At 49.2% G+C, this 25091-nt stretch overlaps 1 protein-coding gene across 2 annotated transcripts; it reads right to left on the reverse strand.

The window, feature by feature from the left end:
- Nucleotides 1-533: 533 nt before the first annotated feature.
- POU2AF1 (POU class 2 homeobox associating factor 1) lies at nt 534-25091 on the reverse strand. 2 transcript variants are annotated; one of them, XM_047692023.1, is made up of 5 exons: nt 24742-25091; nt 6601-6731; nt 6096-6138; nt 5747-6012; nt 534-2651 (listed from the first exon to the last, which is right to left on the reverse strand). In XM_047692023.1, the coding sequence occupies exons 1-5, from the start codon at nt 24755-24757 to the stop codon at nt 2337-2339; spliced, it is 771 nt and encodes a 256-aa protein (XP_047547979.1). In that variant the 5' UTR covers nt 24758-25091; the 3' UTR covers nt 534-2336. The 2 variants fall into 2 exon arrangements, with proteins under 2 accessions (XP_047547979.1, XP_047547980.1); XM_047692024.1 differs by lacking the exon at nt 24742-25091 and adding an exon at nt 7942-8739.

Here is a 25091-nt window from a genome sequence, read left to right on the forward strand (position 1 = left end):
GCAGTGAACTCAGAAGTTGTTAGTAACTCAGAAAATCACAGGAAAAGGAGCTCTTTCCAAACTGTTACTCATTCCAAGGACTCATGTCAGAAAGGATGGCCAGGTTTCTTGAATTTCCATTTCACTGTGATGACTGGCCCTGCGAGACAGCTTCCTTTGGGCATAGGGCTCTGCACTGTGTCCCAGGCCCCTAGGTTCTGACGGAAACACCAGTGGTTGAACTACCCTCTGGATACCCAGCATCATGGGACTTTACGCATGTAACAGGAATAGCACCAAGGGCAATAGTTTTAGAAGTTTTCCTTCATTGCCTCAGATCCCTGCTGTCCTGGAGACCCATCCTCCTGGCCGCATGTGTTCTGCCCCAGGAACTGAACAGCGGGCAAGTGGGGCCGGTTCCATCTTCCCTTGCCGTAGATCAAGTAGCAAAGTCAACAAGACTCGTGTAGGCTCCTGCCTATACTCCCCCTGCCTGACATAGGACTGCAAGCTAAGGGGGATTATTTTGATAAGAAATAATACACTCTAGCAAAGAAAAGTCTGAGCAAATCTTTATTAAAATGTTTCCATCTTAGCAGGAAAAACCAGAAAGAAACCTAGAGAGACTATTACAACCAAGACCTTGTATGCCAAGCTAAGGAGGAAAAAAAAATCATCATATAAATCTTAGCAAATACTTAAAGTACTTTATTTCTATACTAGTTTGTCCCAACTGAGACTCCCTCATGGAGATTGCTTCTATGTTATCTCAAAGCCTCAAATAATAAGCTGAAAAATCTTGCATAGTGTTTTCTCTAGGAAACGAAATGGGCCTGAGGCTTCCTCTTCTTTGTCTACTCAACATCACTACTAACAAAGATGTAAATTTGGTATTGAAAATTTTAACTTTTTAAATCTAAATATTAAGTCCAAATATGAACAATTCTAGATATTTGTAATAGGATTTTAAAAGGCAGATGCTGAGAAATGTGGGTCCCAATAATCCCAAATCAGGAAAAAAAATCCAATAAAAGGCAACTTTCTGGAGTTTTTACTGAAGATGGGAAGGAAAATGTGCCATTGAAGCCATCATTTCTGAGAAAAGTTTGTCACTTGGACATGGACTCCACCAACTAGCGTGTTTGCTTGACACTCATACTGGTATTGGCAGACGGACGTGCTGGATCTCAAAGCACAGCGCCCGTCAGCAGCCCTGTACCCCCAACAACACCTGTGCCTGAGCACCTGCAGATCTGCATTTCCCCAGCAAAACAATAAAAATCTAAATGAAACCTAGCGGTTCTTCCAGCTGAGGCTCTAGAAGGCCCCAGGAAGGACGGTGCTTAGGAAGGAGGCCTTGGCTCCACATAGCAGTGGCTTATGGAGTTTTTTTAAGACCCACAAGAAGCACAGTGAGGCAGCGAGTACGCAGTCACCCCTGGGCTTTAGTGGGTCTTGGCTCCCCACCCAGCAAGCACCACAGGGGGTCTGCCCATAGGAGGAGGCAGTCAGACCTGTGCATCCTGGTTACAGGAGCCCAGCTTTCCTTGCAGGTATCCTCAAGGAGAGCAGCAAAACCATCCATTAAAACATTATTTTTGTTGAGTTTATTCTCCTTAATAACCCGGTAATCTGGAGCTAAATGGGTCCTCAGCCTCTTCTTTCAACCCAACCCAGCCCTGCCCTCCACCCCCATATACACACACCTCGTTCCCCTCCCTCCTCTGTCCCTTGACCCAGCCCCAACCCACTCTGACGTTCCCTTTTCTCCCAGGGCCACCACCCCCACTGCCTCCCTGAGCCCCAGGCCTTGAGACTCTGCTGCCTGAGACTGTAAGTCTGGCCGGCCCTGAGAACAGCAAATGAAGGAGCAGCTGTGGGAATGGACAGCTCAAGGACTCTGGCGTGGGTCTGCCTGTGGAGGGACGGTAAGACACCCCATCCATCTCAAAATGACAGAGGGCAGGGCAGGGCATCACAGGCCTGAGGACAGCTCAGCCAGGCTGCTGCTTGCTCCAGTGAATGAAATGAGGCAGAAAAAAAAAGCACCTGGGTCATAGGTTTGCAACAGTGGCATCAATGTCATCACTAAAATCCCTATAATTCCTTCTCCAAAAGGAACAGAAGTGGATAAAGAAATGAGAAAGGATAGAAGGGAGGGATGGAGGGAGAGAGGAAGGGAAAAGGAAGAAAGGAAGGAAGGGAAGGAGGGAGGAGGGAAAGTCTCTCACTCTAGTTGGGGGTGCCAAGTACTGTCATAACGTGACCATTCCAAACAGATGTGAATCCTCTTCCCTGTTTTAAATCCTGTTTTAAATACCAGCATCAGGAAACAGGATTCCAGGCAGGAGTACACCCTAAAAGCCTTCCACGGAGAGCGTGTGGTTGAGTGCGTAGGCGTCGCCATCCTCTTCCTCCAAAAGCAGCTTGTCGATGGTCAGGGAATTCATGGCTCTCCTGGGGTCCTCCATGTCCTGAAGGACTGGCTCGGGGATGGAGATGGGCAGCTGTACGAACTGGGGCCCGGGCAGGGCTGGGGCCGGAGGCTGGTACTGCAGGGTGGAGGTGGGCAGCGTGGACAGGGGCTGAGGCCACGGGAAATAGGTAAGAGGTGCCTGGTGCTCCGGGCCGTCCAGCTGGGGCCCCACTGTGGGTGCAGCTGCGCTTCTCGTCTGTGATGGGGAAGACACAGGACCAAGGGTTAGCAAAGCCGGGGAGACCCACTTATCGTTGCCTGTCTTTGTCCTCGTAGGGGTCTCTCCATGCCCCTTGCCTGCTATCTCCCTCCAGGGGCTCTGTCTCCACCTGCTCAGAGTCTCCCCCAAGGGAGAAGCCACACAGACTTCAGCTGGGTCCCTGACTCTGTCCCCCTCGCTCATGCTACCTCCCCAAGCATCCGTTTTCTCCTCTGTAGAGAGAGTTAGGAATAAGACTGATGCCATAGGGCCGAGCTGATTAGAGACACTTTTCCAGATTTTATTGAATATACATTCCATCCCAAATTCAGGTATACTAAAATGTGGGTGGGGGGACATGTACATCTTAAAAATCAGTGAAAACAAGCCCTTGCTGTGGCATAGTAGCTGTGTCCCAAAAGTGGTCACTGTCCTGCCTAGACACAAAGACAGTCCTGGCCCCATATGGCAGCTCTGACATCCTGGGGTCCACCTGGGCTCCACTCCCCTCCTTTGTGCTCTGAGCCAGACCTGGGTGCTGGGGAAGCACCACTCCGTTAGTAGACAAGACTTTCCTTAGAGCTTCTAGCACCTTCCATGTCCTCATCCTCCTCCGTCTCCGAGCTGGGCACCTCCTGGTTGTCCCAGGGCCATCTTCTCAAGTGCCCTGCAAATAGTGCCTCTCTCCTGTGTAGCAACCTGAGGTCAAGCCTGCATGAGAGGCAGGGCCTGGATCCCTACTATCTCCCACAGCTGAGGAAGCAGGTGGAAGAGGAAGGTCCCTGCATGAAATGATATGAGCGAGGCCCAGATCTCCCCCTGCTGCCCCTAGTTCCCCCCGTCCAGTTGCCGCTGTGTTCTGAGAACAAACCATTAGAGTTCACTTTAATGGGATGACCTTATTTCAGTTTCCTGGGAATCTTGTGACAATGCAGACTTTGGTCCAGGAGGTCTGGGGTAGGGCCTGGGACTCTGCATGTCCAGTCAGATTCTTGGTGATGCCAGTGTGGCTGGTCTAGGGGCTGCAGTGTGAGTAGCAAGTCTCTAGGGTGTTTTCCTAGAGACTGCTGGAGCTGGAAAGTGTCTCCAAGGCCTTCCAGCCTCCCAACAAAGCCTTACTGTTTCCAGTACTTCAAAAATGCACAGGGCAATCCTTTTTTTGAGTCATAAACCCATGCAGGTCACTGCGGCAACACGGTTTCTTGGCTCAGAGATGGAATTCCGCCAACCCAGTGCTACACGAGGTCTTATCTCCTGCTCCTCACAAGTGCTGACTGGTAGCTTGAACCAGCTTTGATGAATTCGTTTACAAAGCAATAAAGCAAATAAATTACTTCTTAATAAATAGAGATACATAGAGCCTTTCAAAGTAGGAGGTGGGGCTAATGAAGGATAAATAATGAAATCCTTGAGATCCTTGGGACTGAAATGACTGGGACCAGTTAGATGGCCCCTACCATCCACACCCAAGGCTCCTGATATGGAAATGAGTTGCTTGGGAAAAGTGTTGAATTCACTCCTTCCTAATCAGAATCATGTAGGCCCCACAACTGGTTCACTGGGTAGCCAGGGGGCATGGGGTAGGAGGGCTTCTGGGGGCCCTTGCCTGGATGGTGATGAAAAGGCAGGAGCGTCAGAATGACGCTGAGCCCTTGAAGGAGATGGGTGGGCAAGCTCCCGCATCAATGTGGGCTTTGCAGCTACTCCTGAGTCTTGAGTCTACCTGCCCCAGTCTTCCCTGAACTGAAGCTGGATACAGCTGTACCTGTAGGCCTCTTCTTCTCTCAACACTTGGGGGATTCCCATTCCTTTGGTCAAACAGGTACCACTCATGTAAAAGTATCTCTCGTGCTTTCTTCATTCCTTTCCCATCTGGCACTTGGAGGTCACCCCCGGTTATTGTCGCTGCCTGACCTTAGCCAATCATAATAACATTTATGGAGTGTTTTCTGTATGCCAGGGATGATGCTAAGTCCTCCATAAGTATCATCCCAGTTGATCCTGACATCAGCCCTCTTGTTAGTATTCCCAACTCACAGATGAGGACACCAAGGCTCAGAGAAATTAAGTCACTCAGTCTCGGGTCTCATAGCTCCTAAGTGAAGGCACAGTGATACGAACCCAGGCAATCTGAATCTAGAGGCGGCACTCAAAACGTTGTGCTGCGGGTGGGTCTGACTTCATCAGCAGTAGTTTTCTGTGGGGTCCCTGGGTGCCTCAGTCAGTTGAGCATCCAACTTGGTTTTGGCTCAGGTCTTGACCTCAGGGTCATGAGAGCAAGCCCCGCTGAGCTCTGTGCTCAGTGAGGAGTCTGCTTGAGGACTCTCTCTCTCTCTCTCCCTCTACCCTTCCCTCTACTCACATGCGTGATCTGTCTCTCTAAAAATCTTTTTTTTTTCCCCCAAAGATTTTATTTATTTATTTGACAGAGAGCGACACATTGAGAGAGGGAACATAGCAGGGAGAATGGGAGAGGGAGAAGGCAGGCTTCCCGCCAAGTAGAGAGCCCGATGTGGGGCTCAATCCCAGGACCCTATGATCATGACCTGAGCCGAAGGCAGATACTTAACTACTGAGCCACCCAGGCACCCCCCTAAAAATAATCTTAAAAAAAAAAAAAAGTAGTTTTCTGAAAAGTTGTGTCACCTGTTGCTTAGCCTCAGGCTCACCTGGAAAATCCCATTGCTGAGTGAACAATTGCCCCCACCCCAAGCTACCTGAAGAGAAGGAGAACACGGACTCTGGTCCAAGGTCCTGTGCACACCTCCCTGATACCCCATTCACTGAAAACTTAAACTTCTAACCAAGACTTGCTGCTTTGGGGGCAGCAGAGGAGACTTAGTGCAGAAAGGCTGGAGAACATCCCAACCCTGAGGTGCCTGAGGGACGACAAGGATGGCCCTAATCCTTCTTTGTGGCAGCTCTTTTAGGTCACTGGGAACAGGAGCTGGCCTCCCTGCAGGACGGGGTGGGCTTGACGACCCCATTATCCTGCAGGTCAGCAGCAGGAACGATTGGGGTCAGGAAGTCAGCCCACGTTCCGCGGGGGCCCTTGGCCTGGGTTGGTGCAGCCCTGCGCTTGTCAGACCTACCGTGACATTGGTGATGAGTGGCTGGGACGCGTAGGTCAGCACGGAGGAGGGCCCCACCACCGTGTAGCTCGGGCACATGGGCTGCACGTACATGTCCGCTGAGTAGGGGCAGCTGACAGCTTCATGCGACACGTATTCCGTGTAGGGTGTCCACGGGGCCAGGGGTTGGAGGGTCGCCGGAGCAGGCTGGGAGAGCCAGCCGGCACACAGGGCCCCCTCCTCGGTCACCGTGGAAGCAGAGACCTCCATGTCAAGGCAGGAAGGACCTGTGGGAAGAAGGAAATAGCAGAGCTGCAGGTGTTACCTGGATGGGCCTGCGGGGTGTCCCCAGGGCTGCGGGAGCGCTTACCCACTGTGGTGTAGGTCGCCAGGGGCTGATGGGGCAGCACCACCTAGAGGGAGAAGGGAAGACGCAGATCAGTGCTCAGCTATCTCCAACTGGCCCTCCTCGGAAGACTTGCCTCAAGGAGCAAAACCCACCCACCAACAGTCACCCCCGTACTTGGGGGGATTCGTGTTTCCATTTAGCAAGAACCTGCGCACTTAGGGAACTGGCAGGGTCCTCTTACCGTGGGAAGCCACCAGCTCAGGCCAGGATTGTGGGAGTTCTCCTCCCCCCCAACCCCCCCTACCCCCGCTGAGCCAGCCAGCCCCTCCCCTTCTTCCTACTTTTACGGGGATCCCTGACTCGTTCCACCCCGGGTCTGTTCATCAGCCACACTATGGTAATGTGTCAGCTGCCTGGCCTCAGAGAGCATCCCATAGAGCAGGGACGCATGCTCCCATCCCACCCTGTGGGGCACAAAGCCGCACACGCGTGTGCACACACACACTGGCCGCGGTGGCCCGCTCACCGCCGTAGGTGTGACAGCCGCCCCACTGCTCGCGTGGCCACGTTTCCTCCGGAGCAGTTCCTTCACCGGCTCCTTCACGCGGACGCCCTGGTACGGCCGGGGCGGGGCTGGGGCTTGTTCTGGAGCTGTCGCTGTGAAAAGCAATGTCACTGGTGCTCATGTCCCTCTGGAGCAAGCCCCCACCCCAGGGCGCTCGCCGCCCTCAGCTGTGCCTGAACACGGAGGACCCGCGAGACTTCCTGGACAGTTTCCCCCAGTATCGTCCCAAACCTTCTATGGCTCCTTATCATCCCACCGATTAAGGCCTGCAAACTTCATGTGCAATGGAAAGTCCTGGGCTGTGTTAGCTCAACCCATTTTCTAACCACTTTGCACACGAAGTGCTACATACACCCTGACTCTGGCCGGGCATGAACCCCGACTTCTCTTCGTGTTCCTTGCATGTCTCATGTTCTCATCGCTCTCTCTCTTTTTTTCTTTTTTTAAGATTTTATTTATTTATTTGACAGACAGAGATCACAAGTAGGCAGAGAGGCAGGCAGAGAGAGAGGGAGAAAAGCAGGCTCCCTGCTGAGCAGAGAGCCCGATGCGGGGTTCGATCCCAGGACCCTGAGATCATGACCTGAGCCGAAGGCAGAGGCTTAACCCACTGAGCCACCCAGGCGCGCCTCATATCCTCGTCTTTACTTGAGATTTCCCATGGTCAGGATTCCTGCTTACACTTCTCAGCTTCTTGACCGGTCCTGTCTGAAGACCTAGCACAACCCTCCTGGGTGCCCACGGCTGCCCACAGAAGTGGCTTCCTCCTCCAACCTCTTAGACCCATGTGGAGGTCCGCATAGGGGGCTCTAGAGGCTGGCCTAAGAGCAGGCACTCTGAGTCCCTATGGTACAGGCCTTGAGGTCTGCCCCTGCCACGTTCTAGCTGTGTGACCCCATCAAGTTACTAACCCTCTCTGTGCGATTTCCTATAAAGGAATGTCATAAGGAGTCACTGGCCTAGTAAATGAGAAGCATAGTAGGTGCTTAGTATAAAATCAGGTGCAGAGTGAGCATTTAATAAGTTTGCAGTCTGCTGTATAATAACGAGTAACCCTTTGGTTGTAAATTTCTTATGCCCCTAACTAGATTATGAACTTGTCAAGGTGAGCTATTATACCTTCTTTCTCGATATCCTCCCAGGTAGCATGTCCATAGCAAGCTCAGTAAGGTCTTTGTTGATTAACGGGTTGGATGGTGATTTGAAATGTGCTGCCCTTTAGAATGTGCCCAAACCTTTAGAATGGCCTGTGGTGAATGGTTCCTGGGGTTCTCTGTAGCCCGCAGAACAGAGGACACATACCCGATGCTGAGCCACATACTTGGGACCAGAGGGTGTCCAGCCTTGCGGCTGTGAGAAGGTTCGCTGTGCCTTTTGTCATCAAAGCTGGGAGGCCAAAGCACTGGGCTGGAACAGGGCACCTCCTGGCCAGGGAGAGCAAGCCAGCAGCGGTCATGGCTGGGCAGTGACCGTCTACCCACCCAGACAGCCCACAGTCTAGGGCCCCAGGCCTTTAAAGGGCAGGCTTGGGTCAGCCAAGAAGAGTGAGTACCACTGGCCCTGGGGACTCACACAGGGAGTCCATTATCATCCAGTGATAAGGGCCCCAGGGACCTGGGCTCTGATCAAAAGCCTGAAAGCCTGGGTACCTATTAAACCCGGAACCACAGTTCAGCTCTGGCTGAACTTTGCTCAGTAAATACCCAGCTGATAAGAACCCAGGCCTGACCCAGCACCAGACCTCCAGCCATGCTCCAGGCACACGCACAGCCTGATCTGGAAGCCTAGCAGGCAGAGACAGGCAGCGGGAGGAGGGAAAGGGGGTGTGCAGAGCCCTAGAGACACACGATGCAGAGAACCCCTGACTCAGATGCATGCAAGGCAGCTTCCTGACCCGGGCGAGCAGCAGAACTGACCAGGAAGGCATGCACAATGCGGTTACCCAGGCTCCCAGAGAGTTCTCATTCTGGGGGATGTTGATGTGGGCCTAGGAATCTTTATTTTCAAAGTCCTTCAGATTCTGAAGCTCTGCTGGGTTAGAACAACTGATAATTCATCCCCGATCTCATACAAGAATCCCCCTCTAACGTCCTAATAGATTGATTATCCATTTCTTGATTTTCCCCATTGTAAGGGATCTCTACCGATACTCATTCATTCTCTCAACCGTCCTAGGGCACTAAGAACACATTACTGAACGGCACCACAGTGGGCCCTGCCTGCATGCCTCTTGCATCTACTGGGGGAGACAGCAATGGAACAGCTGTGAGGACGTGTGAAATGGACACGGACACCAGAATGTGGAGCTGAGAGACCCAGCCTGGGGCCAGAGCCCCAGGACCGCCTGTGAGCAGGTATCCCTACAAGCAGTATTAACCATGGACTTGAGAGCCAAAAATAGCCTGTATTCAAATCAGGCCGTCACTTACAGGTGGAAAGGTCTCAGATGATTTTTAATGCCTCTGGGCCTCGCTCATTCGTGTCCCACAGTGGTGGCGCAGACTCACTGCCGTAACACAGGGGGTGCTCCCAAAGCCACGTCCACCTATGTCACAGGTTCTCTTCCTTCCCTGCCCCCAGCCACTTCCGCCTTCCTCTGGGGAGTGACACCATCTGGAAGCTCTTCTGCCGACTTGACCTGCCACATGGTAACAAACACCATTTTTCCTTGCATTTGCCTTCTGATGCCGCTCACCATTCATAATCCGTCTACGGCCTTCTCATCTGCACATTGAGGATCTTAAAGGTACGTGCCGGTTAGAGTAAATGCTTAACACAGAGCTTGCACTGAGCACGCATTAAATAAATGCGAGCTAGTATTATCATTCATGTTGGTAGTAGTATCCCCGTCCAGCATCTGGAGACAGATACCAGGTCTCCTGTAGAGTCTGAATGAACATCCCATCCTTCCTGCTATTTCTTAATGACATGTTCTGAATCCTTGTAACTCTCTTTCTGGGTGCCTCACCCCTGCATATGTTCCATGTGCCACTTACCCTCCTGATCGTGGATGCCCAGCGTTGGCCCCAGAGCCCACCCAGGTGGGGCCTGATGGCCCAGAGAACAGGGCGACCTGCCGTCCCACACTCTGCTCACTCATTCTCGGTCACACACAGCCACATCGGCGTTGTTCACACCCATATCACTCAAGCTGTGTGCCTGCGATTGGGGTTCCAGCTCTCCTGGGGCACAGCCTGAGGCTGTACTTGGGAGAAGCTCGGGAACAGGGTTATATGGGGGTCTCCACAGTGTGGTCACACTCCTGATTCAGCTGGGGCACAAGTAAGGCTCGATCCCACAGGCAGGCATCTCAGACCAGCTCAAAGACAGGTATGAGGCTAAGCCCCTCTGATTTGCATGTACACTTCTGGGGAAGGGCCCACAGGACTCCCGAGCCCACTCCCCCCCGTGAAGTGGACACATCAAACGCTTGGCTGCCAAGGGCCCAGCTGGGCATTTCCAGGATCTTGTCAAGTCAAGTGTCCGCTTCCTGCCTCCTGTTGTTTTCGAATCAATGAACAAAGAGGGCTTGGGGGAGGTGCTGCGAGCAGAGGGTATCGGCCTCTGATGTCTGGACTTCCTCAGAACCCACAGTGTCAACAGGTGTGCCCAGCACAACGGCCATATGGAGACTAGTTTCTAAGTCCCCACCTCTTCCTGCTGTAGTCGCAAAGCTCCCACAGCTCTCCAGGATCTCCTGCCTACCCACCTATGAGTGCACAACCCGCCGTCGGGGAGTCCTGCAGCTGACCGCAAATGTGCAGGCAGGAGCGAGGGTGCTTCCCACTGTGTCTTTGCAAAGTGGCCATGACCCATCGGAATCAGAAGCCTCAGGACAATTCCCAAAGGACCCCCATGGCCAAGTGTATTTGCAAAGCCAAAACTTGGAATCAGTGCCTTGCACACCGACCTTTGGGAAGCAACAATAAACGTTTCTAATTCTACAGTAAACACTGTACTCCCTACCACCACCAGTCCACAGATACACATTTGGAATAGGAAAAGAACTTTGTCTGAAATGATGATTGCTTTGCCTCGGGGCTTCTGGATCCCTGAGCTGAGCTAGCTTACAGACAACTAAACTAGAATATTTAAAAGAAAAATTTTAAGATTCTTAAAATAACTTCTCAAAGTAATAATAAGAGGCAAAGAAAATAAACCAGAAGGTCAAAGTGGTAATACACGCGTAGAGAGGATGAAAGCCCAGTGTCCCAGAGCAGAGTTGACCACAGATTTTAACAGCCCCTCATCAAACTGCAGCGTCAGGTAGCATGTCCTCCAAGACTGACGCCTCCTCACCATTTCTCCTGTGGTTTGAAGGCCCGTTAAGTCTCCTGGGAGCATCCAAGTGTCTGCCACTGAGAAAAAGTCTTTCCACCTAAACTTGAGCCTTGCTAGGAATCTCCTTTATCACGGTGAGAAGTTCAGCCACATTACCTTCCCACCACTGGAAGTCAGTCACCAGTGGAGTTTGGGTGAAAAACAACAACAAAAAAAACTCGTTTACAGAAAAACCTGTAAATTTGGCCCCAGTGAGGGCTTCCCTTTTCCAAAACGAGCGACGAAAAAATCTGAAGGTATAAAAAGTCAGCAGAAGACATTTCAGTTCCCCCTGCCACACACCCAGACATGCTCCACATCACAAAAATAAGAGTCCAACAGCTGTTGTTCTTCTGGAGAGCACAGACCATGACAGACCAAGCCGAATGGTCACTCTGCTTGTGCGTCTTTGCACCGAGCTGAGGGAATGTATGGATTCTACTGATTTAAATAAACGTGGCCCTCCAGTTCCTTGAAGAAGGTATAATAAATATCACCGAGCACATATGCAAAATTGTCGGCACTTGTTTATTTAATGACCCCATGCAAACCACATTCACACCACAGTGAGGGAGCTACTCCGCTAAGGACATATGTCCCTCCTAATGGCTCCTAGTGGAGCCAACACCCGGGCATTTTCACTGTAACTTCTCCAGGCAGCTTTCAGAGAGCCTCTTCAGAGGCTCCAAGATCCTCTGGAAAGAAGACCCTTCTCCCAGCCGCTGTCCTTTTGCAGATTTCCCATGAACCACCAGGGCCCAGCAGTAAGTTGAACACCAGTTAAGATCCCTGCTCTAGGGGCACCTGGGTGGCTCAGTGGGTTAAGCCTCCCCTTCGGCTCAGGTCATGATCTCAGAGTCCTGGGGTCAAGCCCCATATCGGGCTCTCTGCTCAGCAGGGAGCCTGCTTCCTCCTCTCTCTCTGCCTGCCTCTCTGCCTACTTGTGATCTCTGTCAAATAAATAAATAAAATAAAATAAAAAATTCCCTGCTCTAAAGGCTAGTTGGGATTCAGGGTACAACCTGCATTTCTCTCCTCAGGGAGCCAGGAAGAGGCACCCATGTCACCCATCTTGACAATCTAGCTCACTGAAAGGGCTTTCCATTTATAACTGACTGGGTGAGCTCAAGCCTGAAGCCACACAAGACCATTTTGAAAGACAAAACCTTCCTATAGCCCAGAAGGACACATGACACACTGTGGATTACTCCACGTAACCACAGTAAATATTATTCTCTTTTGCTGCTGAAACTTCAGTATTATTTAAAAAAAAAAATCGACTCTAAGGAGAAAAACAAATAATTTTCTCTTTACGTGTAGCAAAACCAAAAACAAATAATTGAACAATAGGAATTCAAGCCTAGGGCTAACAAACTTGTCCTAGCTTCTAACTGAAAGCAAAGTCATAAAAGTTGCTGACACTTTTCACTTTAATATAAAGAAGTCTGTTTGTGTTCTCGGCCCAAGGAAGTTGAGGGCACCTGGGGAAGTTTAGCTCAGGTCGGCCAAAGGATTATCCACATCCTTAACTGAAAAACTAATGGGAGCATTCGTCTTCTGCTGAAGATCTCAGAGTTTTCAAATTTGTTCCTTGCATTCGTGGACAATGGCTGATTTTTTTCCAGACAGGAAGAAAGAATTTGGGCTTTGGCCAAAGACCGGACTTGACACGCTACAGAAAGGCTCTCCCGTCCAATTTACACTAGATTGCAGTTTACTTTTTTTTTTTAATGGAGGCCAACAAAGAGATCTCATATGCATGTAAATGCGGGCTTTCCATCCAGTAATGTTTGAACTGCAAAGCTCTGCGGCCAGGAGGTATCACCACGTCACTCATATATTCTAGCAATCTGGATAACACCCAGGGCAGAGTGGAAAAAGATAGATCAACAAAAAAGTGCCTTTAAATGTGTTCAGAGGAATGGTGCCTGGGTTGGTTAACTCGTCGGTTAAGGGTCTGACTCTTATTTTTGGTTCCTGTTGTGATCTCATGGGTCCTGAGATTGAGCCCCTGGACATCTCCATGCTCAGCATGAAGTCTGCTTGAAGATTCCCTCCTCTGCCAATATCCCTTCTTGCGCACGTACACCGGTGCACGCGCACTCTCTCAGATAAATAAATCTTAAAAAAAATAAGGGTGTTCAGAAGATAGAAGAAATTGGAACCTCAACTGAATTACAACTTGATGTTGCTTGTAAGACTGCTGGGGCAGCTGAAAAGGAACAAGCCATGGGGTCTTGATATGTAGACTGGTATGTCTCCATCAGGAGAGCTCCAAGATGGCGGGTGATCCCAGACTTTCTGGTCTGATCAGAGAAGAGAAGGGGAAAGTAGTGACATTTCCCCTCTTTGGCCCCATCCTAAGAGGCACATTCCTGTCAGCCCCAAGGAGCTCAGTGTCAACCATCATTTGATCATCATTTGATTAGAACCATCAAGTGACTGATCTGCCATGATCCCACGTGGTCACTGGGAATGGATAGAGAAGAGCTACAAACCTGGGTGGGCCTGAAGGGAACAACCTGAGAAAGAAGAGCTAGGGGAGGATGCTAAAGTACATCTGGGGTGACCACAGAGGCTTGTTCAGTCTTGGAACCATAGAGCCCCAGAGCACAGGGTCTAGGAGCCAAGCAATTCCTGTTTAAGGGAAGTCCCAGCCGGCCTGGAATGGCCATCCAGGGTGGTCACACACTCCTCTCGGATTACGTTGGGCTTAAATAGCCAATCTGCTTATACCCCACTTGCATCTACCAAGTTTCCACTCCACAGCCTCAGGATTGCCTAGATTAATCGAGCGAGGTCAGCCAAAAGGCCACTAGAACCAGAGCCTTCAGACTGTCTTCATGGGCACTGTTGCCGAGACAGCCTTCCCCGCAGGGGCTCTCAGTGCATTCCGCAACCATGTGTCCACCTCCCTCCGATCCTGCAGAGCGAGCAGAGCCACACAAGGCTCTTGGATTCCTCTCTATACTCCCGGAGACCGTGTCCGTGTTCTGCCTCTTCTTCGTGAAGACTCAGGCATGGTGAATGCGTGCACGCTGAAGGTCCCCGTGTTTCCTGGTCACAACCTTAACCCCCAGGAACTCAGCTTTGCACAATTTCTATGACTGACATGAATGATTTCGTCTGAGCCTCGCCACAACTTCTGAAATAGGCAGGGGAGGTCTTCACCCTCCTTCCACCGATGAGGAACACGATGCCCAGAGACGTTAAGTGGCTTACCCAAGTCCACACTCGTAATAGGTGTATCATCAGCTAAACTCAAGACCTCTGATTCCAAGCTCAGTTCCTCACTGCCTGCCTGACCCCGGCCTGGGCAAGTCCATTTGTTTCTCTGGATAACCCCAGAGGTCAGTCATCAAATGTCCCCTGCCCCATTCTGACCCTCATTCCTCATGTCAAAGTCCGGGCTCGGACCCTGATCCTGTTTCCCTTGACTGCCAGTTTCCCCAAGAAATAGTATTTCCCATCCGAGAGAGGAAAAAGAAGTCAATGAGAAGGTTACCAGCAGTCTGCTCACATGAGTGACGAGAACTGAGAGACCTGAGCAATTCCCCGCAAAGTTTTATTTTTGGTACTTTTGACTGAAATGACAGTGGATAGGTCCACCTGAGAAACCAGCTGCATCTGCCCTTCTCTTACAGAAACTGGGGTCACCGGAGCAGAAAAGGCTCCCATCTGAGATAAACTGACTCCTAGACTAGGGGACAAGACTCGGAGATCCCTGGCAGAATGTGCCCTGAACAAATACTGGCTAAGCAGAGTCAACCAGGTCCCTGCCATCGTGGAGCTCACCGTCTAATCGAGTGGGGGATAGACATTAATTAAATAAATGCATCAGCAGACCTAGAATCACAAACCCGTGACAGAGCTCTATCTGCCTCATGGCTCAAGGGTCCTGGCTGTTGGGCTGGTTTCCACCTCCACTTGATTCAGTGAGACTTACATGAGCAGCAAGCAGGGGTTCCCTAGTCTGTGGGGGCTTCGTAAGAGGAGAGTGCACGAGGCACGGTCACTCACCCCCAATGCAGGGAGTCTGGTCTGGGGGGAGGCTCAACCCACACCATGAATCTAAGTCTTGCCCAACACATACAAGTAGTTCCAGATGTTCAGGGTTCACCCCCAGCCTGGGACCCTAAATGAAACCCCAAAGATGTTGCAGCAGCTGATCCTTTCCTATCTTGGCCAATTAGCCCCACTAGAGGAAGACCAGCCCTAGGAACTCCAATTCCAAGATGGAAATCGGCTGTCTCCAGGAGTTCTATACTGTCTCAAATCTAACTTCCTGAGATTCATATTTGTAGGAGCATTTGAGTCAGGCTACAACTGCTCTCAGGGAAGTAAGAACCTACCTCCATCTAAGGGTGGACTTATTTCAACTGGGAGTGGGGAGAAGCATCTAATAGAACCCTAAAATCCTTGGCATTATAAAGTGGTATGATGTTGTGGACCCAAGCAGACCTAGTGTGGAAAGCCTACTATGGAGCTTATCACTGTGTGACCCCTGGCAAATCGCTTAGCGTGTATGTGCCTCAGTTTCCCTGTTTGCTAAATGAGAGTAATGATACCCATCTCACAGGATGATCGTGAGGATTTTTTTTTTTTTTGAAATTAACATAGTTAAGCACCTAGTACATAACAGGTACTCAGCAAACAGGTACATTTCCTAGGATCTCAGCCTATCATTCATCAGAGAAGTAGCTAGCCCTGGTGGGATTCTAACTCACCCTTGTCCTGCTATATCCTGATACTGAATTCCCTATCGACAAACCCAGAGCCTTCTGCTGCCAGCAAGGCCTGTCTCAGCCTGCTTTCATTGTGCTCTTAAAAGTCATCCCTCAGGCCTGGGCCTGGTGTCCCCAAGCAGCAGGACAGCCATGTTAGGAAACAGGGGGCCCATGATGGTGCAGAGAACTAGTCAAGGACCTCATTTGCAAACAAGACAAGCCTGGACAGGAGACATCAGAATCCTAGCACTGGTGTCTTACAGAGATATCATGAACTGAGCAGAAGGACTTCTTTCTTTAGAAGCGAGCAGGAGGAGTAGGTTTGGGGCAGAGTTAAATTTTTAAAGGGCAACTCCAAGAAGGAGCAACTTAGAGATTTTTGAGAGGCAGAGTAAGATGGCATGCCTTTGTCCCTGACCTCAGATGTAGCCCCTCAGGGAACTTTTATGTATCCCAAAGGACAGGGACAGAGCCATGACTGAGGCCATAGTCATGGTACTTCTCCAAAGCCTAGAACCTAGGAGCACATATCCCATATGGGATGGAACATGGCAGTATACACAGGAAGGCTCTTTGGCAGTCAGGGAGGGAATTTTTATCGCCCATCCGAGTAAGGCAGAATTCTGGCTGACATATTGGGCATTGGCTTTACTTTATCAAGAGCAGCAGGGATCAGAATGGGGAAAGAGACAGACTACACTAAGAGCAAAAGACCTTATTGGGGGGAGCCTACCCTAAGGTGCCCACCCAAATTCTATAGCAAGTTAGCACCAGGGTGAGGACACTGAGCAGAGGAGACAGAATATCTTTCCTTATTAGATTAAGACCCAGAGCCTGAATCTAGAATTGCCAGTCTGATCGAGAACAGGAAAAAACCTATGGTCAGGCAGCTGAAGGAGAAGAAATGCACTTGTTTGTTCCTTGATTTAAACAATATCTAGTTTGGGATTTTCCATACCAAAGAGATTCTTAGTAAAGAAATCAACTTTTCCTGGTACCAATTCCTTGGAGGAAGGAGAAGACCCAGCACCAGCTCTATATTCGGGGTCAGATCTAAGTGCTCCAGACTATGTGAGTGAAGTCAGCCCTCATAACTGATTCAAGATGTGAGATAAACTGCCAATCAAGATGAGCTTTTTTTGCCAAGTCTCTGGGTACTAACCAATGGTCTCAGGATGTGGGGACATTTCCCCATGAAGGACCATAAAGAAGTTGTTAGACTAGCAAGCCTGGGAAAGGAGTCACCAGGTCAATCTTTGAGGAACATACCCCTTTTCTTTGTTCACAAGATACTGACATAGACTAAAAACATGACCTTCACAGCTTCATAGCTTTATGGAGCCCAATACGACATTCTTCACGGTGACTCACTTTGCTCCAGGAGTGTGGTCTTGACCCCAGAAGCATTTAAACCAAGGACCTTTGACCAGCTTTCAGGGATCTGGCTGAAGGATTAGAGGACTGGCCCGGGTGGTCACGGTTGTCAAGCTGTGATCTAAAAACCCTGGAATACAGTGGAGGCAACTGTTACTTGCCAATAAAGAGAAGAAAGCAGGGGAGTCTGGGTGTCATGTGAGCAATCAGAGCTTCAGAATGCCCCCAAACTGCTCCATTTTTATTTTTATATTGGAGTTCTATAGCAGGTTTGGCTTGAATAAGACATTTGTGTCAAAAAATGTTGTAAACACCAGCCTAGACATCCTTGGGTTTCCTTCCCAATGCTCGTATGTTATATCCTAACATGCCCTCTTCGTCTCCCAAGATCTGAGCAAGAAGTCTAACCATCATTTATTCTTGAGTGTCTATATCCAATGCCATATGCTCTGGGATACAGTCCCTGATTCCATCTTCCCCCTTCCTCCCACTGAAGATAATGTATGTCACTACTTGATTTCTCTACTAAGAATAATTCCATTATCGGGTCCTTGCACACATGCATGGACCACGAAGGGATGATTGATTTTCCTTCTATGCCTATCTCTCCTGAATCAGTGTTGCCTTCATCCAGCATTAAAACTTGCTCCTGCTTTCAACTCTCCTTCCTCCCTTTTTTTCCTCTTTTCTATCTCCCCAACATTTAGCAGTCCTAGGGAAGTGGTAGCAATCTTTGTACACTTCCTATCTTCCTGTTAAATCTAAGAGTCTTTCTAAAGGATTAAAAAGTAATTCAGCTTTTCTTAAGGGTGGTCAAATCCTTTTTGGTCCCAACACCTGGTCTAAGAATGACTCTGGTTTATCATTCTTTGGCTGCCGGCGCTTCCCAGAAAGTGATACTAATGAAACCATTACTAAGAAAGGTAGCACATTGCTGTTTCAGTTTTTCGGTATCTGTGTGCTATTTCTTGCAAAATTTCAAGGGTCAGTCTCCTGACAGCTAGATTATAAACCTCAAGTCCATCTTGTGAATTAAAAGGAAAACAAACACAGTTTGTCAGTCAATACGAGCCTGCTGCCTTATGAGGCATGGTAGAAAATGGTGGCCCAAGTGTCCCGGGTTGGTCCCAGAATGACCATCTCAGCCATCAGCCTTAGCCCTGATCACGAACCCCACCACAAGTTACAAGACTGGAAATGTGAGCCCTGCTGTTTCATAAGAATGCAGAACTCAGAGGCACACACGAATCACCATCTATAATTAGCTGCATAAGTTTTATTCTCAGAGGTAGAGAGAGAGCGGGAAAATAAGAATAGTAACTAATATTTATTATTGAGCCTTGACTTCATGCGAAGAGCAGTAGTAAACACCTACCACAGCCCCATAAAGCAAAGAAGTAGAAACGTGGTCCTGTTACATATTTAGAGAAGTGGCAGCAGAGTGAGGCAGAAGGGCTTGTGGCTCCCCCGGGACCGTGTAACCAGTGAGGCCTGAGTCTAGGATTCAGACGCAGATCTGCCTGCCCCAGAGGCTAAGCTTTAAACCACTAACAGCACAGAGAGAACAGAGACGTCACTTTCTGGTTCCAAATAAACCCCTGTTCTCTATATGTTCCTTTCCACACCACACCACTCACATGCACACACATGAGCACATGTGTGAAGGGATAGTCTGACTCTTCCAAAGTTTAGACGCTTCAGAAAGAAGCAAGCACCATGGAGGCAGAAGCCTTGAGGGGTCCCAGCTCAGGCTGCCAGATGGACTGGATTTGGGGGGAAAGATTCTAGGTTGTTCTCTCGCCTTCGGGCCCTCCCACTACAGCTGAAAAATCTGCGAAAGAGCCCAGTGGAGGAGGTATAGACGCAGAGACCTTATTCCTTGCAGTAAGCAACGGTGAAAATGTCAGACCGAGTCTGGCGAAGGAGGCCCCGGAACCCACCAGCTGGCCACTTCGTTGTTGCCGTTGGGTTTCTTGCTCCTTTACCTGATGTGGAAGGCCTGTGCCTTCACCCAGAGCACCCTCCCACCCCCCGGGGTGAGCCAAGGCCCGCAGCAGGACACGGGACAGCTTTGTAAGACGATATTCAGGCTGACTTACTAAGCTAATCTTCAAGCTTCATCTTGCCCATCTGTGAAATGGAGCTTAGCCCAGAACCTACCTCGTGGAGCTTCTGCGAGGATTAAAGGAGAGAATCCATCCCCAGCGTGGTACACACTGGCAGCTGCCGCACCCCACATCAGCCCTCACCTCTCTTACTACCGTGCCCCACGTTATGGAATTGGGTGTACGTGTGCCCACGACACATGACACGATCCTCCCTTGCAGATCCAAGTGGCCGTTAGGGGGTCGGTGGTCGTGGTGGGGGTTGGCGGGAGGTGTGACCTCCTTGCCTTTCTTTGCTCTTCTTCCTTGGCCAAAACACAGATTGTGTGGCTGGCTAAAGTGGCAGCTACGAGACAACTTGGAGAGCAAGAGCCCCGTTGCCTAGGACAGCCGACCAGAAAGACAGAAGTCTGCACGCAGTCATGCCGGGCTTACTGGGGACTTTGGTGTGAGAGAACGTGCACACTGTCTTGTTAAATCCGCCTTGTTTCAGGTCTCTCCTCACTAGCACCAAATGCTGTTAAACCAATGCAACAGATCCACTCGGTGCCCTGTGGGGTGCCAAGTGAGTGCTCATGCCCCACAGCGGGGATTGTCCCCGTGGAAAGGATAGAAAGGGCTGGGCGCACAGGTAACCATTCAAATATATTTAGAAGCCCTCCCTGCAACTTCTAGGTCAGTAAGTTCTCACCTTGGCTGCACATTCAAATTGCCTGGGAAGACATGGAAATCTATGCCAGGCACTTTAATGAGAACCTCTGGGTTGGGACCTGGACATTCGTATTTTTTAAAATTTCTCAGAGGCACTCCGACCTGCCCCACGGTTGAAAAAGCACTGCTCTGTGCAGAGGGAGGAATACTTCTGTTAGACTAAAGACTAGTGTTTGAAACTTGGATTTATTTTGTATAAGCCTTCAGAAAGCTCAAACATTACAGCTGGAAAAGAACTTGGGTCAGTTCAATCTCCCTGCCTCGTAGCCACGTAAGGCAATTCCCTTTTTATAGCCAGAATGCTGAGACCCAGAGTGGCTAGGTGGTTTGCTGGAGCCCCGCACCTAATAACAGTGGGAAAGTAACTCCATGTCTCCTGCCCCAAGAACAATGCTTTGTCCTAGCATTACACAACCAGGACAGGAAGAGTCCAGTAAAGGCCTCTCCATCCCCGGCAGGCCCACTCGTATCAAACAATTGTTCTACAAAAATGAGAAAACTAGAACATCGATAAGTATTTCATAATTGTGAAACTTACGTGATAATCAATCAACCAACTTTGGATGGATCAAAGAAATTGGGTGGACAGAGTAGGAAAATAAACTTCTTTAGAAAGAAGTCAGAGTGGGGGGAGAGAACCTCATACTTTTATGTTGTAACGGAAAGATTTAAAAGCAAAAATCCACAGAACTTCTAAACAAATTAAATGAACAGATTTTTAGCTAGTAAGTGCAGACCACCTTAGTTCTTTTTTGTTCCTTTTTTGTACCACAGAACGGATTTGCAGATGTGAACTGGAAAGAGATTTCCAAACCTCTGACTTGTGGAGAAAAACAAAGCCGGAGATAAGAGAAAAACAAGGTTGGCATTTTCCTTTAGTAAATACAGGGAGAAGGACATAAAGTGTCCACCTTGAAAATTGCTGCTCTTTAACCAACTAATCTGTGTGCCTGGTAGATGCTTGTCCCTTATTTCACTTTCTTCTGGGCTCATGAGGTCTGTGTCTGTCCTTTAGACTTTACTTGTCCTTATCAGCAAGAACCACTGAGTCAGTAAATAACTTGGGTGAGAAGTAAAGATGCTTACAAAGGGGACAAAGGTTGTGACACACGACAGAAATGTGAGCAGTGCTTTCCAGAGCCTGTATACTTTTTCCTGAGTTTCTGCAAGAGATGGGGTTTCAGATATTACAGGGTTATTACAGGTTTTCCTTAGGTTTAACTGATTTTTTAGCTTCCCTACAGAAATCGGCTATTCAGTGGAACCCTGGAGTAAATCCAGAGTTCGACATTCGTGAGAATTTTGAGACCCTAACTTGTCTCTCTGGGAACCTCTACTCCATTGGGAGCGAAGGCACACCTGTGATGTGAGAGTTCAACAGTTACTGTTTCATGTTCCTGTCGTGCCTCCCTCCCCGCACACTGGAGCCACGTCTACGGGACATCAAGACAAGCAGCCAGTTCAGAGAAAATCAGTCAGCCCGCCTTTAACGATCACATTAAGTCTTTCCCTTACACAAATAACAACAATAAAAAGCAAGATGTGATTCATTCATTTTCTAACAAATGTTAGAAATGTGTTGAGTTTATTGTATACAGTTCCATAGCTATTACAGAAGTCAATCAGATCAAATTTTGGCTTTATGCAAATCATTTATTAAATGGACTGCAAGTTTTATCTCCCACTGGTGTTGGCCCTGTGCATAGGATACAGCGAAACCTAAGGAAATAGCATGTAAAGTATGACCCAAATCATTTAGCCCAGAGGACAGCGAACTTTTTCTCTAAAGGACCAGATAGTGAATATTCTTGGCTTTGTAGTCCATATATATATATATTCTCTGTGGCACCTACTCAATGCTTCTGACGTAGCAAAAACAGCCCTGGGCAATATTCAAACAAAGAGAGATGGCCAAGTTCCAATACAATTTTATTTGCAAAAACTGGTGATGGGGCCAATTTGGCACTCAGACTGTGGTCTGCAGACCTCTGATTTAGACTCTTGGAACACCGTTTGAAAGATTCTATCACTCAAGAATATTTTGATCAGGCCTTTTTAACGGCTCCAATCAAAGTGTTTGGAAAAGCATAGACCGGAAGGAAGTTAGCAGAACTCTGATCCCTCCAGATGGGCATGGGAGACGTGCCGGACGATGGAAGGTGCACCCTCCCATTATCCAAGACTTGATGACACTACCACATTCCCTACTTTTGCTCCAAATAAAACCTCGTAAGGCAGGCATGAAAACCCCCATTTTGCAGATTTTTCAGAATCGGCAAAGGTTGAATGACTGAGCTGCAGAGCCAGCTTTCAAACCCAGACCTGTCTCACTCCATCACTTCTGCCGCTCCTACTGCACTGTGACAAGTTGACCTGAACAAGGGCTCTGTTGGAGCGGCTGTGCCTTCACATCCACGCAGGGCCTGCAGGACCAAGTCTGGGACCCAGAAGGAGAATCTGCCGGCCAGTGAAGCAAAGCTCAGAACCATGAATGGGGCTTGCAGATTTCCACTTCTGTGTGCCAGCAGGTCTGAGCTGATCTGAATCAAAGTCGGTGTTCACGTTTAGTCCACAAACAGTGATCCTGGGCCAGGTAGGGAGGAGGCAGCATTTACAAAGTGGGTGTTTTCTTAACCCTTTCCAGAACGCCATAGTACAGTCATTTCAGATCATGGCCCGAGGGTGTTTTCTCAAAAAAGAAAGTGCCTTTTCAGCACTCTTGGTGTCTGATTTCAAACTGTGCCCTTCCATCAGGTGATTCTAAGTGGGCTGACGATGCCTCCCTTTTTTACTGGTTCCCCACAGGATCCAGGCACCCAGGTCCCCTCAGTGCCCCTGACCAAGGGTTTTACTTGGATCCTGGGTAAGGGGATGGGTCCAGTGCCCGGGCCCTTTCCTAATTTCCTTTGAGGTGCCAAAGGACAATTAAAGAGAATTTTGACGGTGTGCATCTGAATGTGTAGAACTATTCACCCCACTTACTCCACAGATGAGCTTACAACGTGGTCTCCCAAGGATGGAGTTTTGCTGGACCCGACTGGCATCCAGGGTGTGAGCAGGAAACATGCCTCTAGCATCTCTTTTGAAAAAACAAAACAAAACAAAAAAAACTGCTACTCTCTTCAGAGGAATTAAGGAAGGAAGAATGTAGTGCATAACCAAGAGTGGGGAACACGGTAGCTCATGAAGGCAGGAACGCAGCTGGTATATCTCAGACATTGAGGAAAACCAAAGCCGTCCATACCATTGCGGAGGCATCTCAGCTTACCAAGGTAAGGCTGGCTCTGAGGAATGGGTATAATTTTTACCCCACTTTACTCATGTGAAACCTAAAGATTTTTAAAAAATAAAAATAAAAAAGGAAAGTGACTTGCTTTGAATAAGGAGGAACCAAGGCAAAAGTTCCTCAAGAGCTCACATAAAACCCACCATTATTCAGCGCTAAGGGCAAGGGCATATGGACTTTCATCAGCTTCCAGTAAAGATAGGAGTGCCCACCTGCCTTCAGCCATATAGCTCTCCCTAGGGCTGGCTGCAGTTCCCCTCTCCTTCAGGTAGCCGTGCGCATTGCCCATGTCAGCGTATCTCTGATTCTCTTGGAAGGAGTCCATGACTCTCAAGCCCAAATTAAAGGTCATCTCTTTTATGAAAAAAAAAAAAAAATTGCATCTTGCCAGTATCACACAAGAGACTTCACAGTCGGAGAAATTTGAAATCGCTCCTCAGAATTATATATTAACAAGCTTAATTCCAGAGAATTTACACAAGAAATAAGGAAACAATGAGTTGGTGATAACGTGGCTGTAAGTTATATTTTAATCAGTGAAAGTATATTTCAGAACTTGAAGGCCACCAAGAGAATATCTTTTTCTAAAATAAAGAAACACTCCCCAATTTATCTTTTTCTGTAAATCTAGATTCTCTTACATTAAGTTTGCTTGAAGCAGGGTGTACATAAACTCATTAAAAGGCATTTTAAAGAGCTAAGCCCCTTTGAAGAGACAGAGCAATTTTTTGGTAATATTTCATTCTCGAGGAAGTACAGAACCGAGCCCCCCAAACGTTCGACTCTCGTGAGGCTGTTGAGTTGACTTTGTTATTTCAAGAAAGGAATGTTGTAGATACTCTCTGTATGCTTTCAATTATTAATAACACGAGTCTCTGTTTGATCCCACATAATGGAAAATAAAGTTCATGGTTGTTCCATCCAACCCCAGGGATAAACACGAAGGTTAAAGATAAACCCACTGCCCCCTTACACGGGGACACACCAGCCTTGCCACACAGCACAAAGAAGAATGACAAGAGGCAGGGCAGTGGAGCGAGCCAAGACATGCCTGGCGAAGCCAACTTTCCACACGGTCCCAGGGCACTCGCAGCAACAAATCATGCCCGCAGCAGAAAGCCAAGCAACCCCAGAGAGAAACAGGCCCAAGGAGTGGCGCCTCGAGTTCAAGAGCAGCTGTTTGCGAAAAATAAAGCCAGTCATGGAAAGGACTCCACGGCTTCCCCCACTCGGCCCCAAACCGGTGTCACATTTGGCTTTTCACTGTGTGAATCATGAGCTGGCCTTTCCTCCACGGTGATTCATGCCTCACGGCGGAGACACGATGAGCTGTCCCACCTTGGAACACTCGTTCGTTCCCCTCCAGCCTGGAAACTTAGCATCACCTCTGACAGGTTGGTTTCTCCATCGGGCTCCATCGCCCACCTCACCCCTGAGCTGCCCCTCCCTGGCTGGGGACCCAGACCCCGGTGGCCTCCATCATGACCACATCCTCTCCGAGAAGTCCCAGGCTCGCTGGGGAGCTCCTGGCGCCTACCTGTGCTGACAGGGCTCTGACAGCCACGGCCGAACCACTTACGTTTTTGCCAGAGCATGGCCTGTGACAGGATGTTGCCTTTTCTCTTTGAAGCAGACAGTTTGGCTTCTTGAATGTGAGGCCTGGGTGTGCTTTCCTCCAGTGTAGCCACGGCTTTGCTCACAGGCTGTTTCCTCAGCTTTTTAAAGGCCCGAGTTCCCGCTGCGCGGGGGCCACCACGTCATCACATCCTCCCACCTCAGGCACGGGCGCACTTTTTCTTCAGCAAGGCTGCCTGTCACCCCACTGTGTGCGCCCTCAGAGGCCCCCGGCTACAGACCACTGGACTGATGGAGCCAGCCAGCTGGATCCGAACAACAGCTCAACGCAGAAGGCCGTGGTCATCCAGACAC

Source organism: Lutra lutra, chromosome 10, assembly GCF_902655055.1.
Source record: "Lutra lutra chromosome 10, mLutLut1.2, whole genome shotgun sequence".
NCBI classification, from domain to species: domain Eukaryota; kingdom Metazoa; phylum Chordata; class Mammalia; order Carnivora; family Mustelidae; genus Lutra; species Lutra lutra.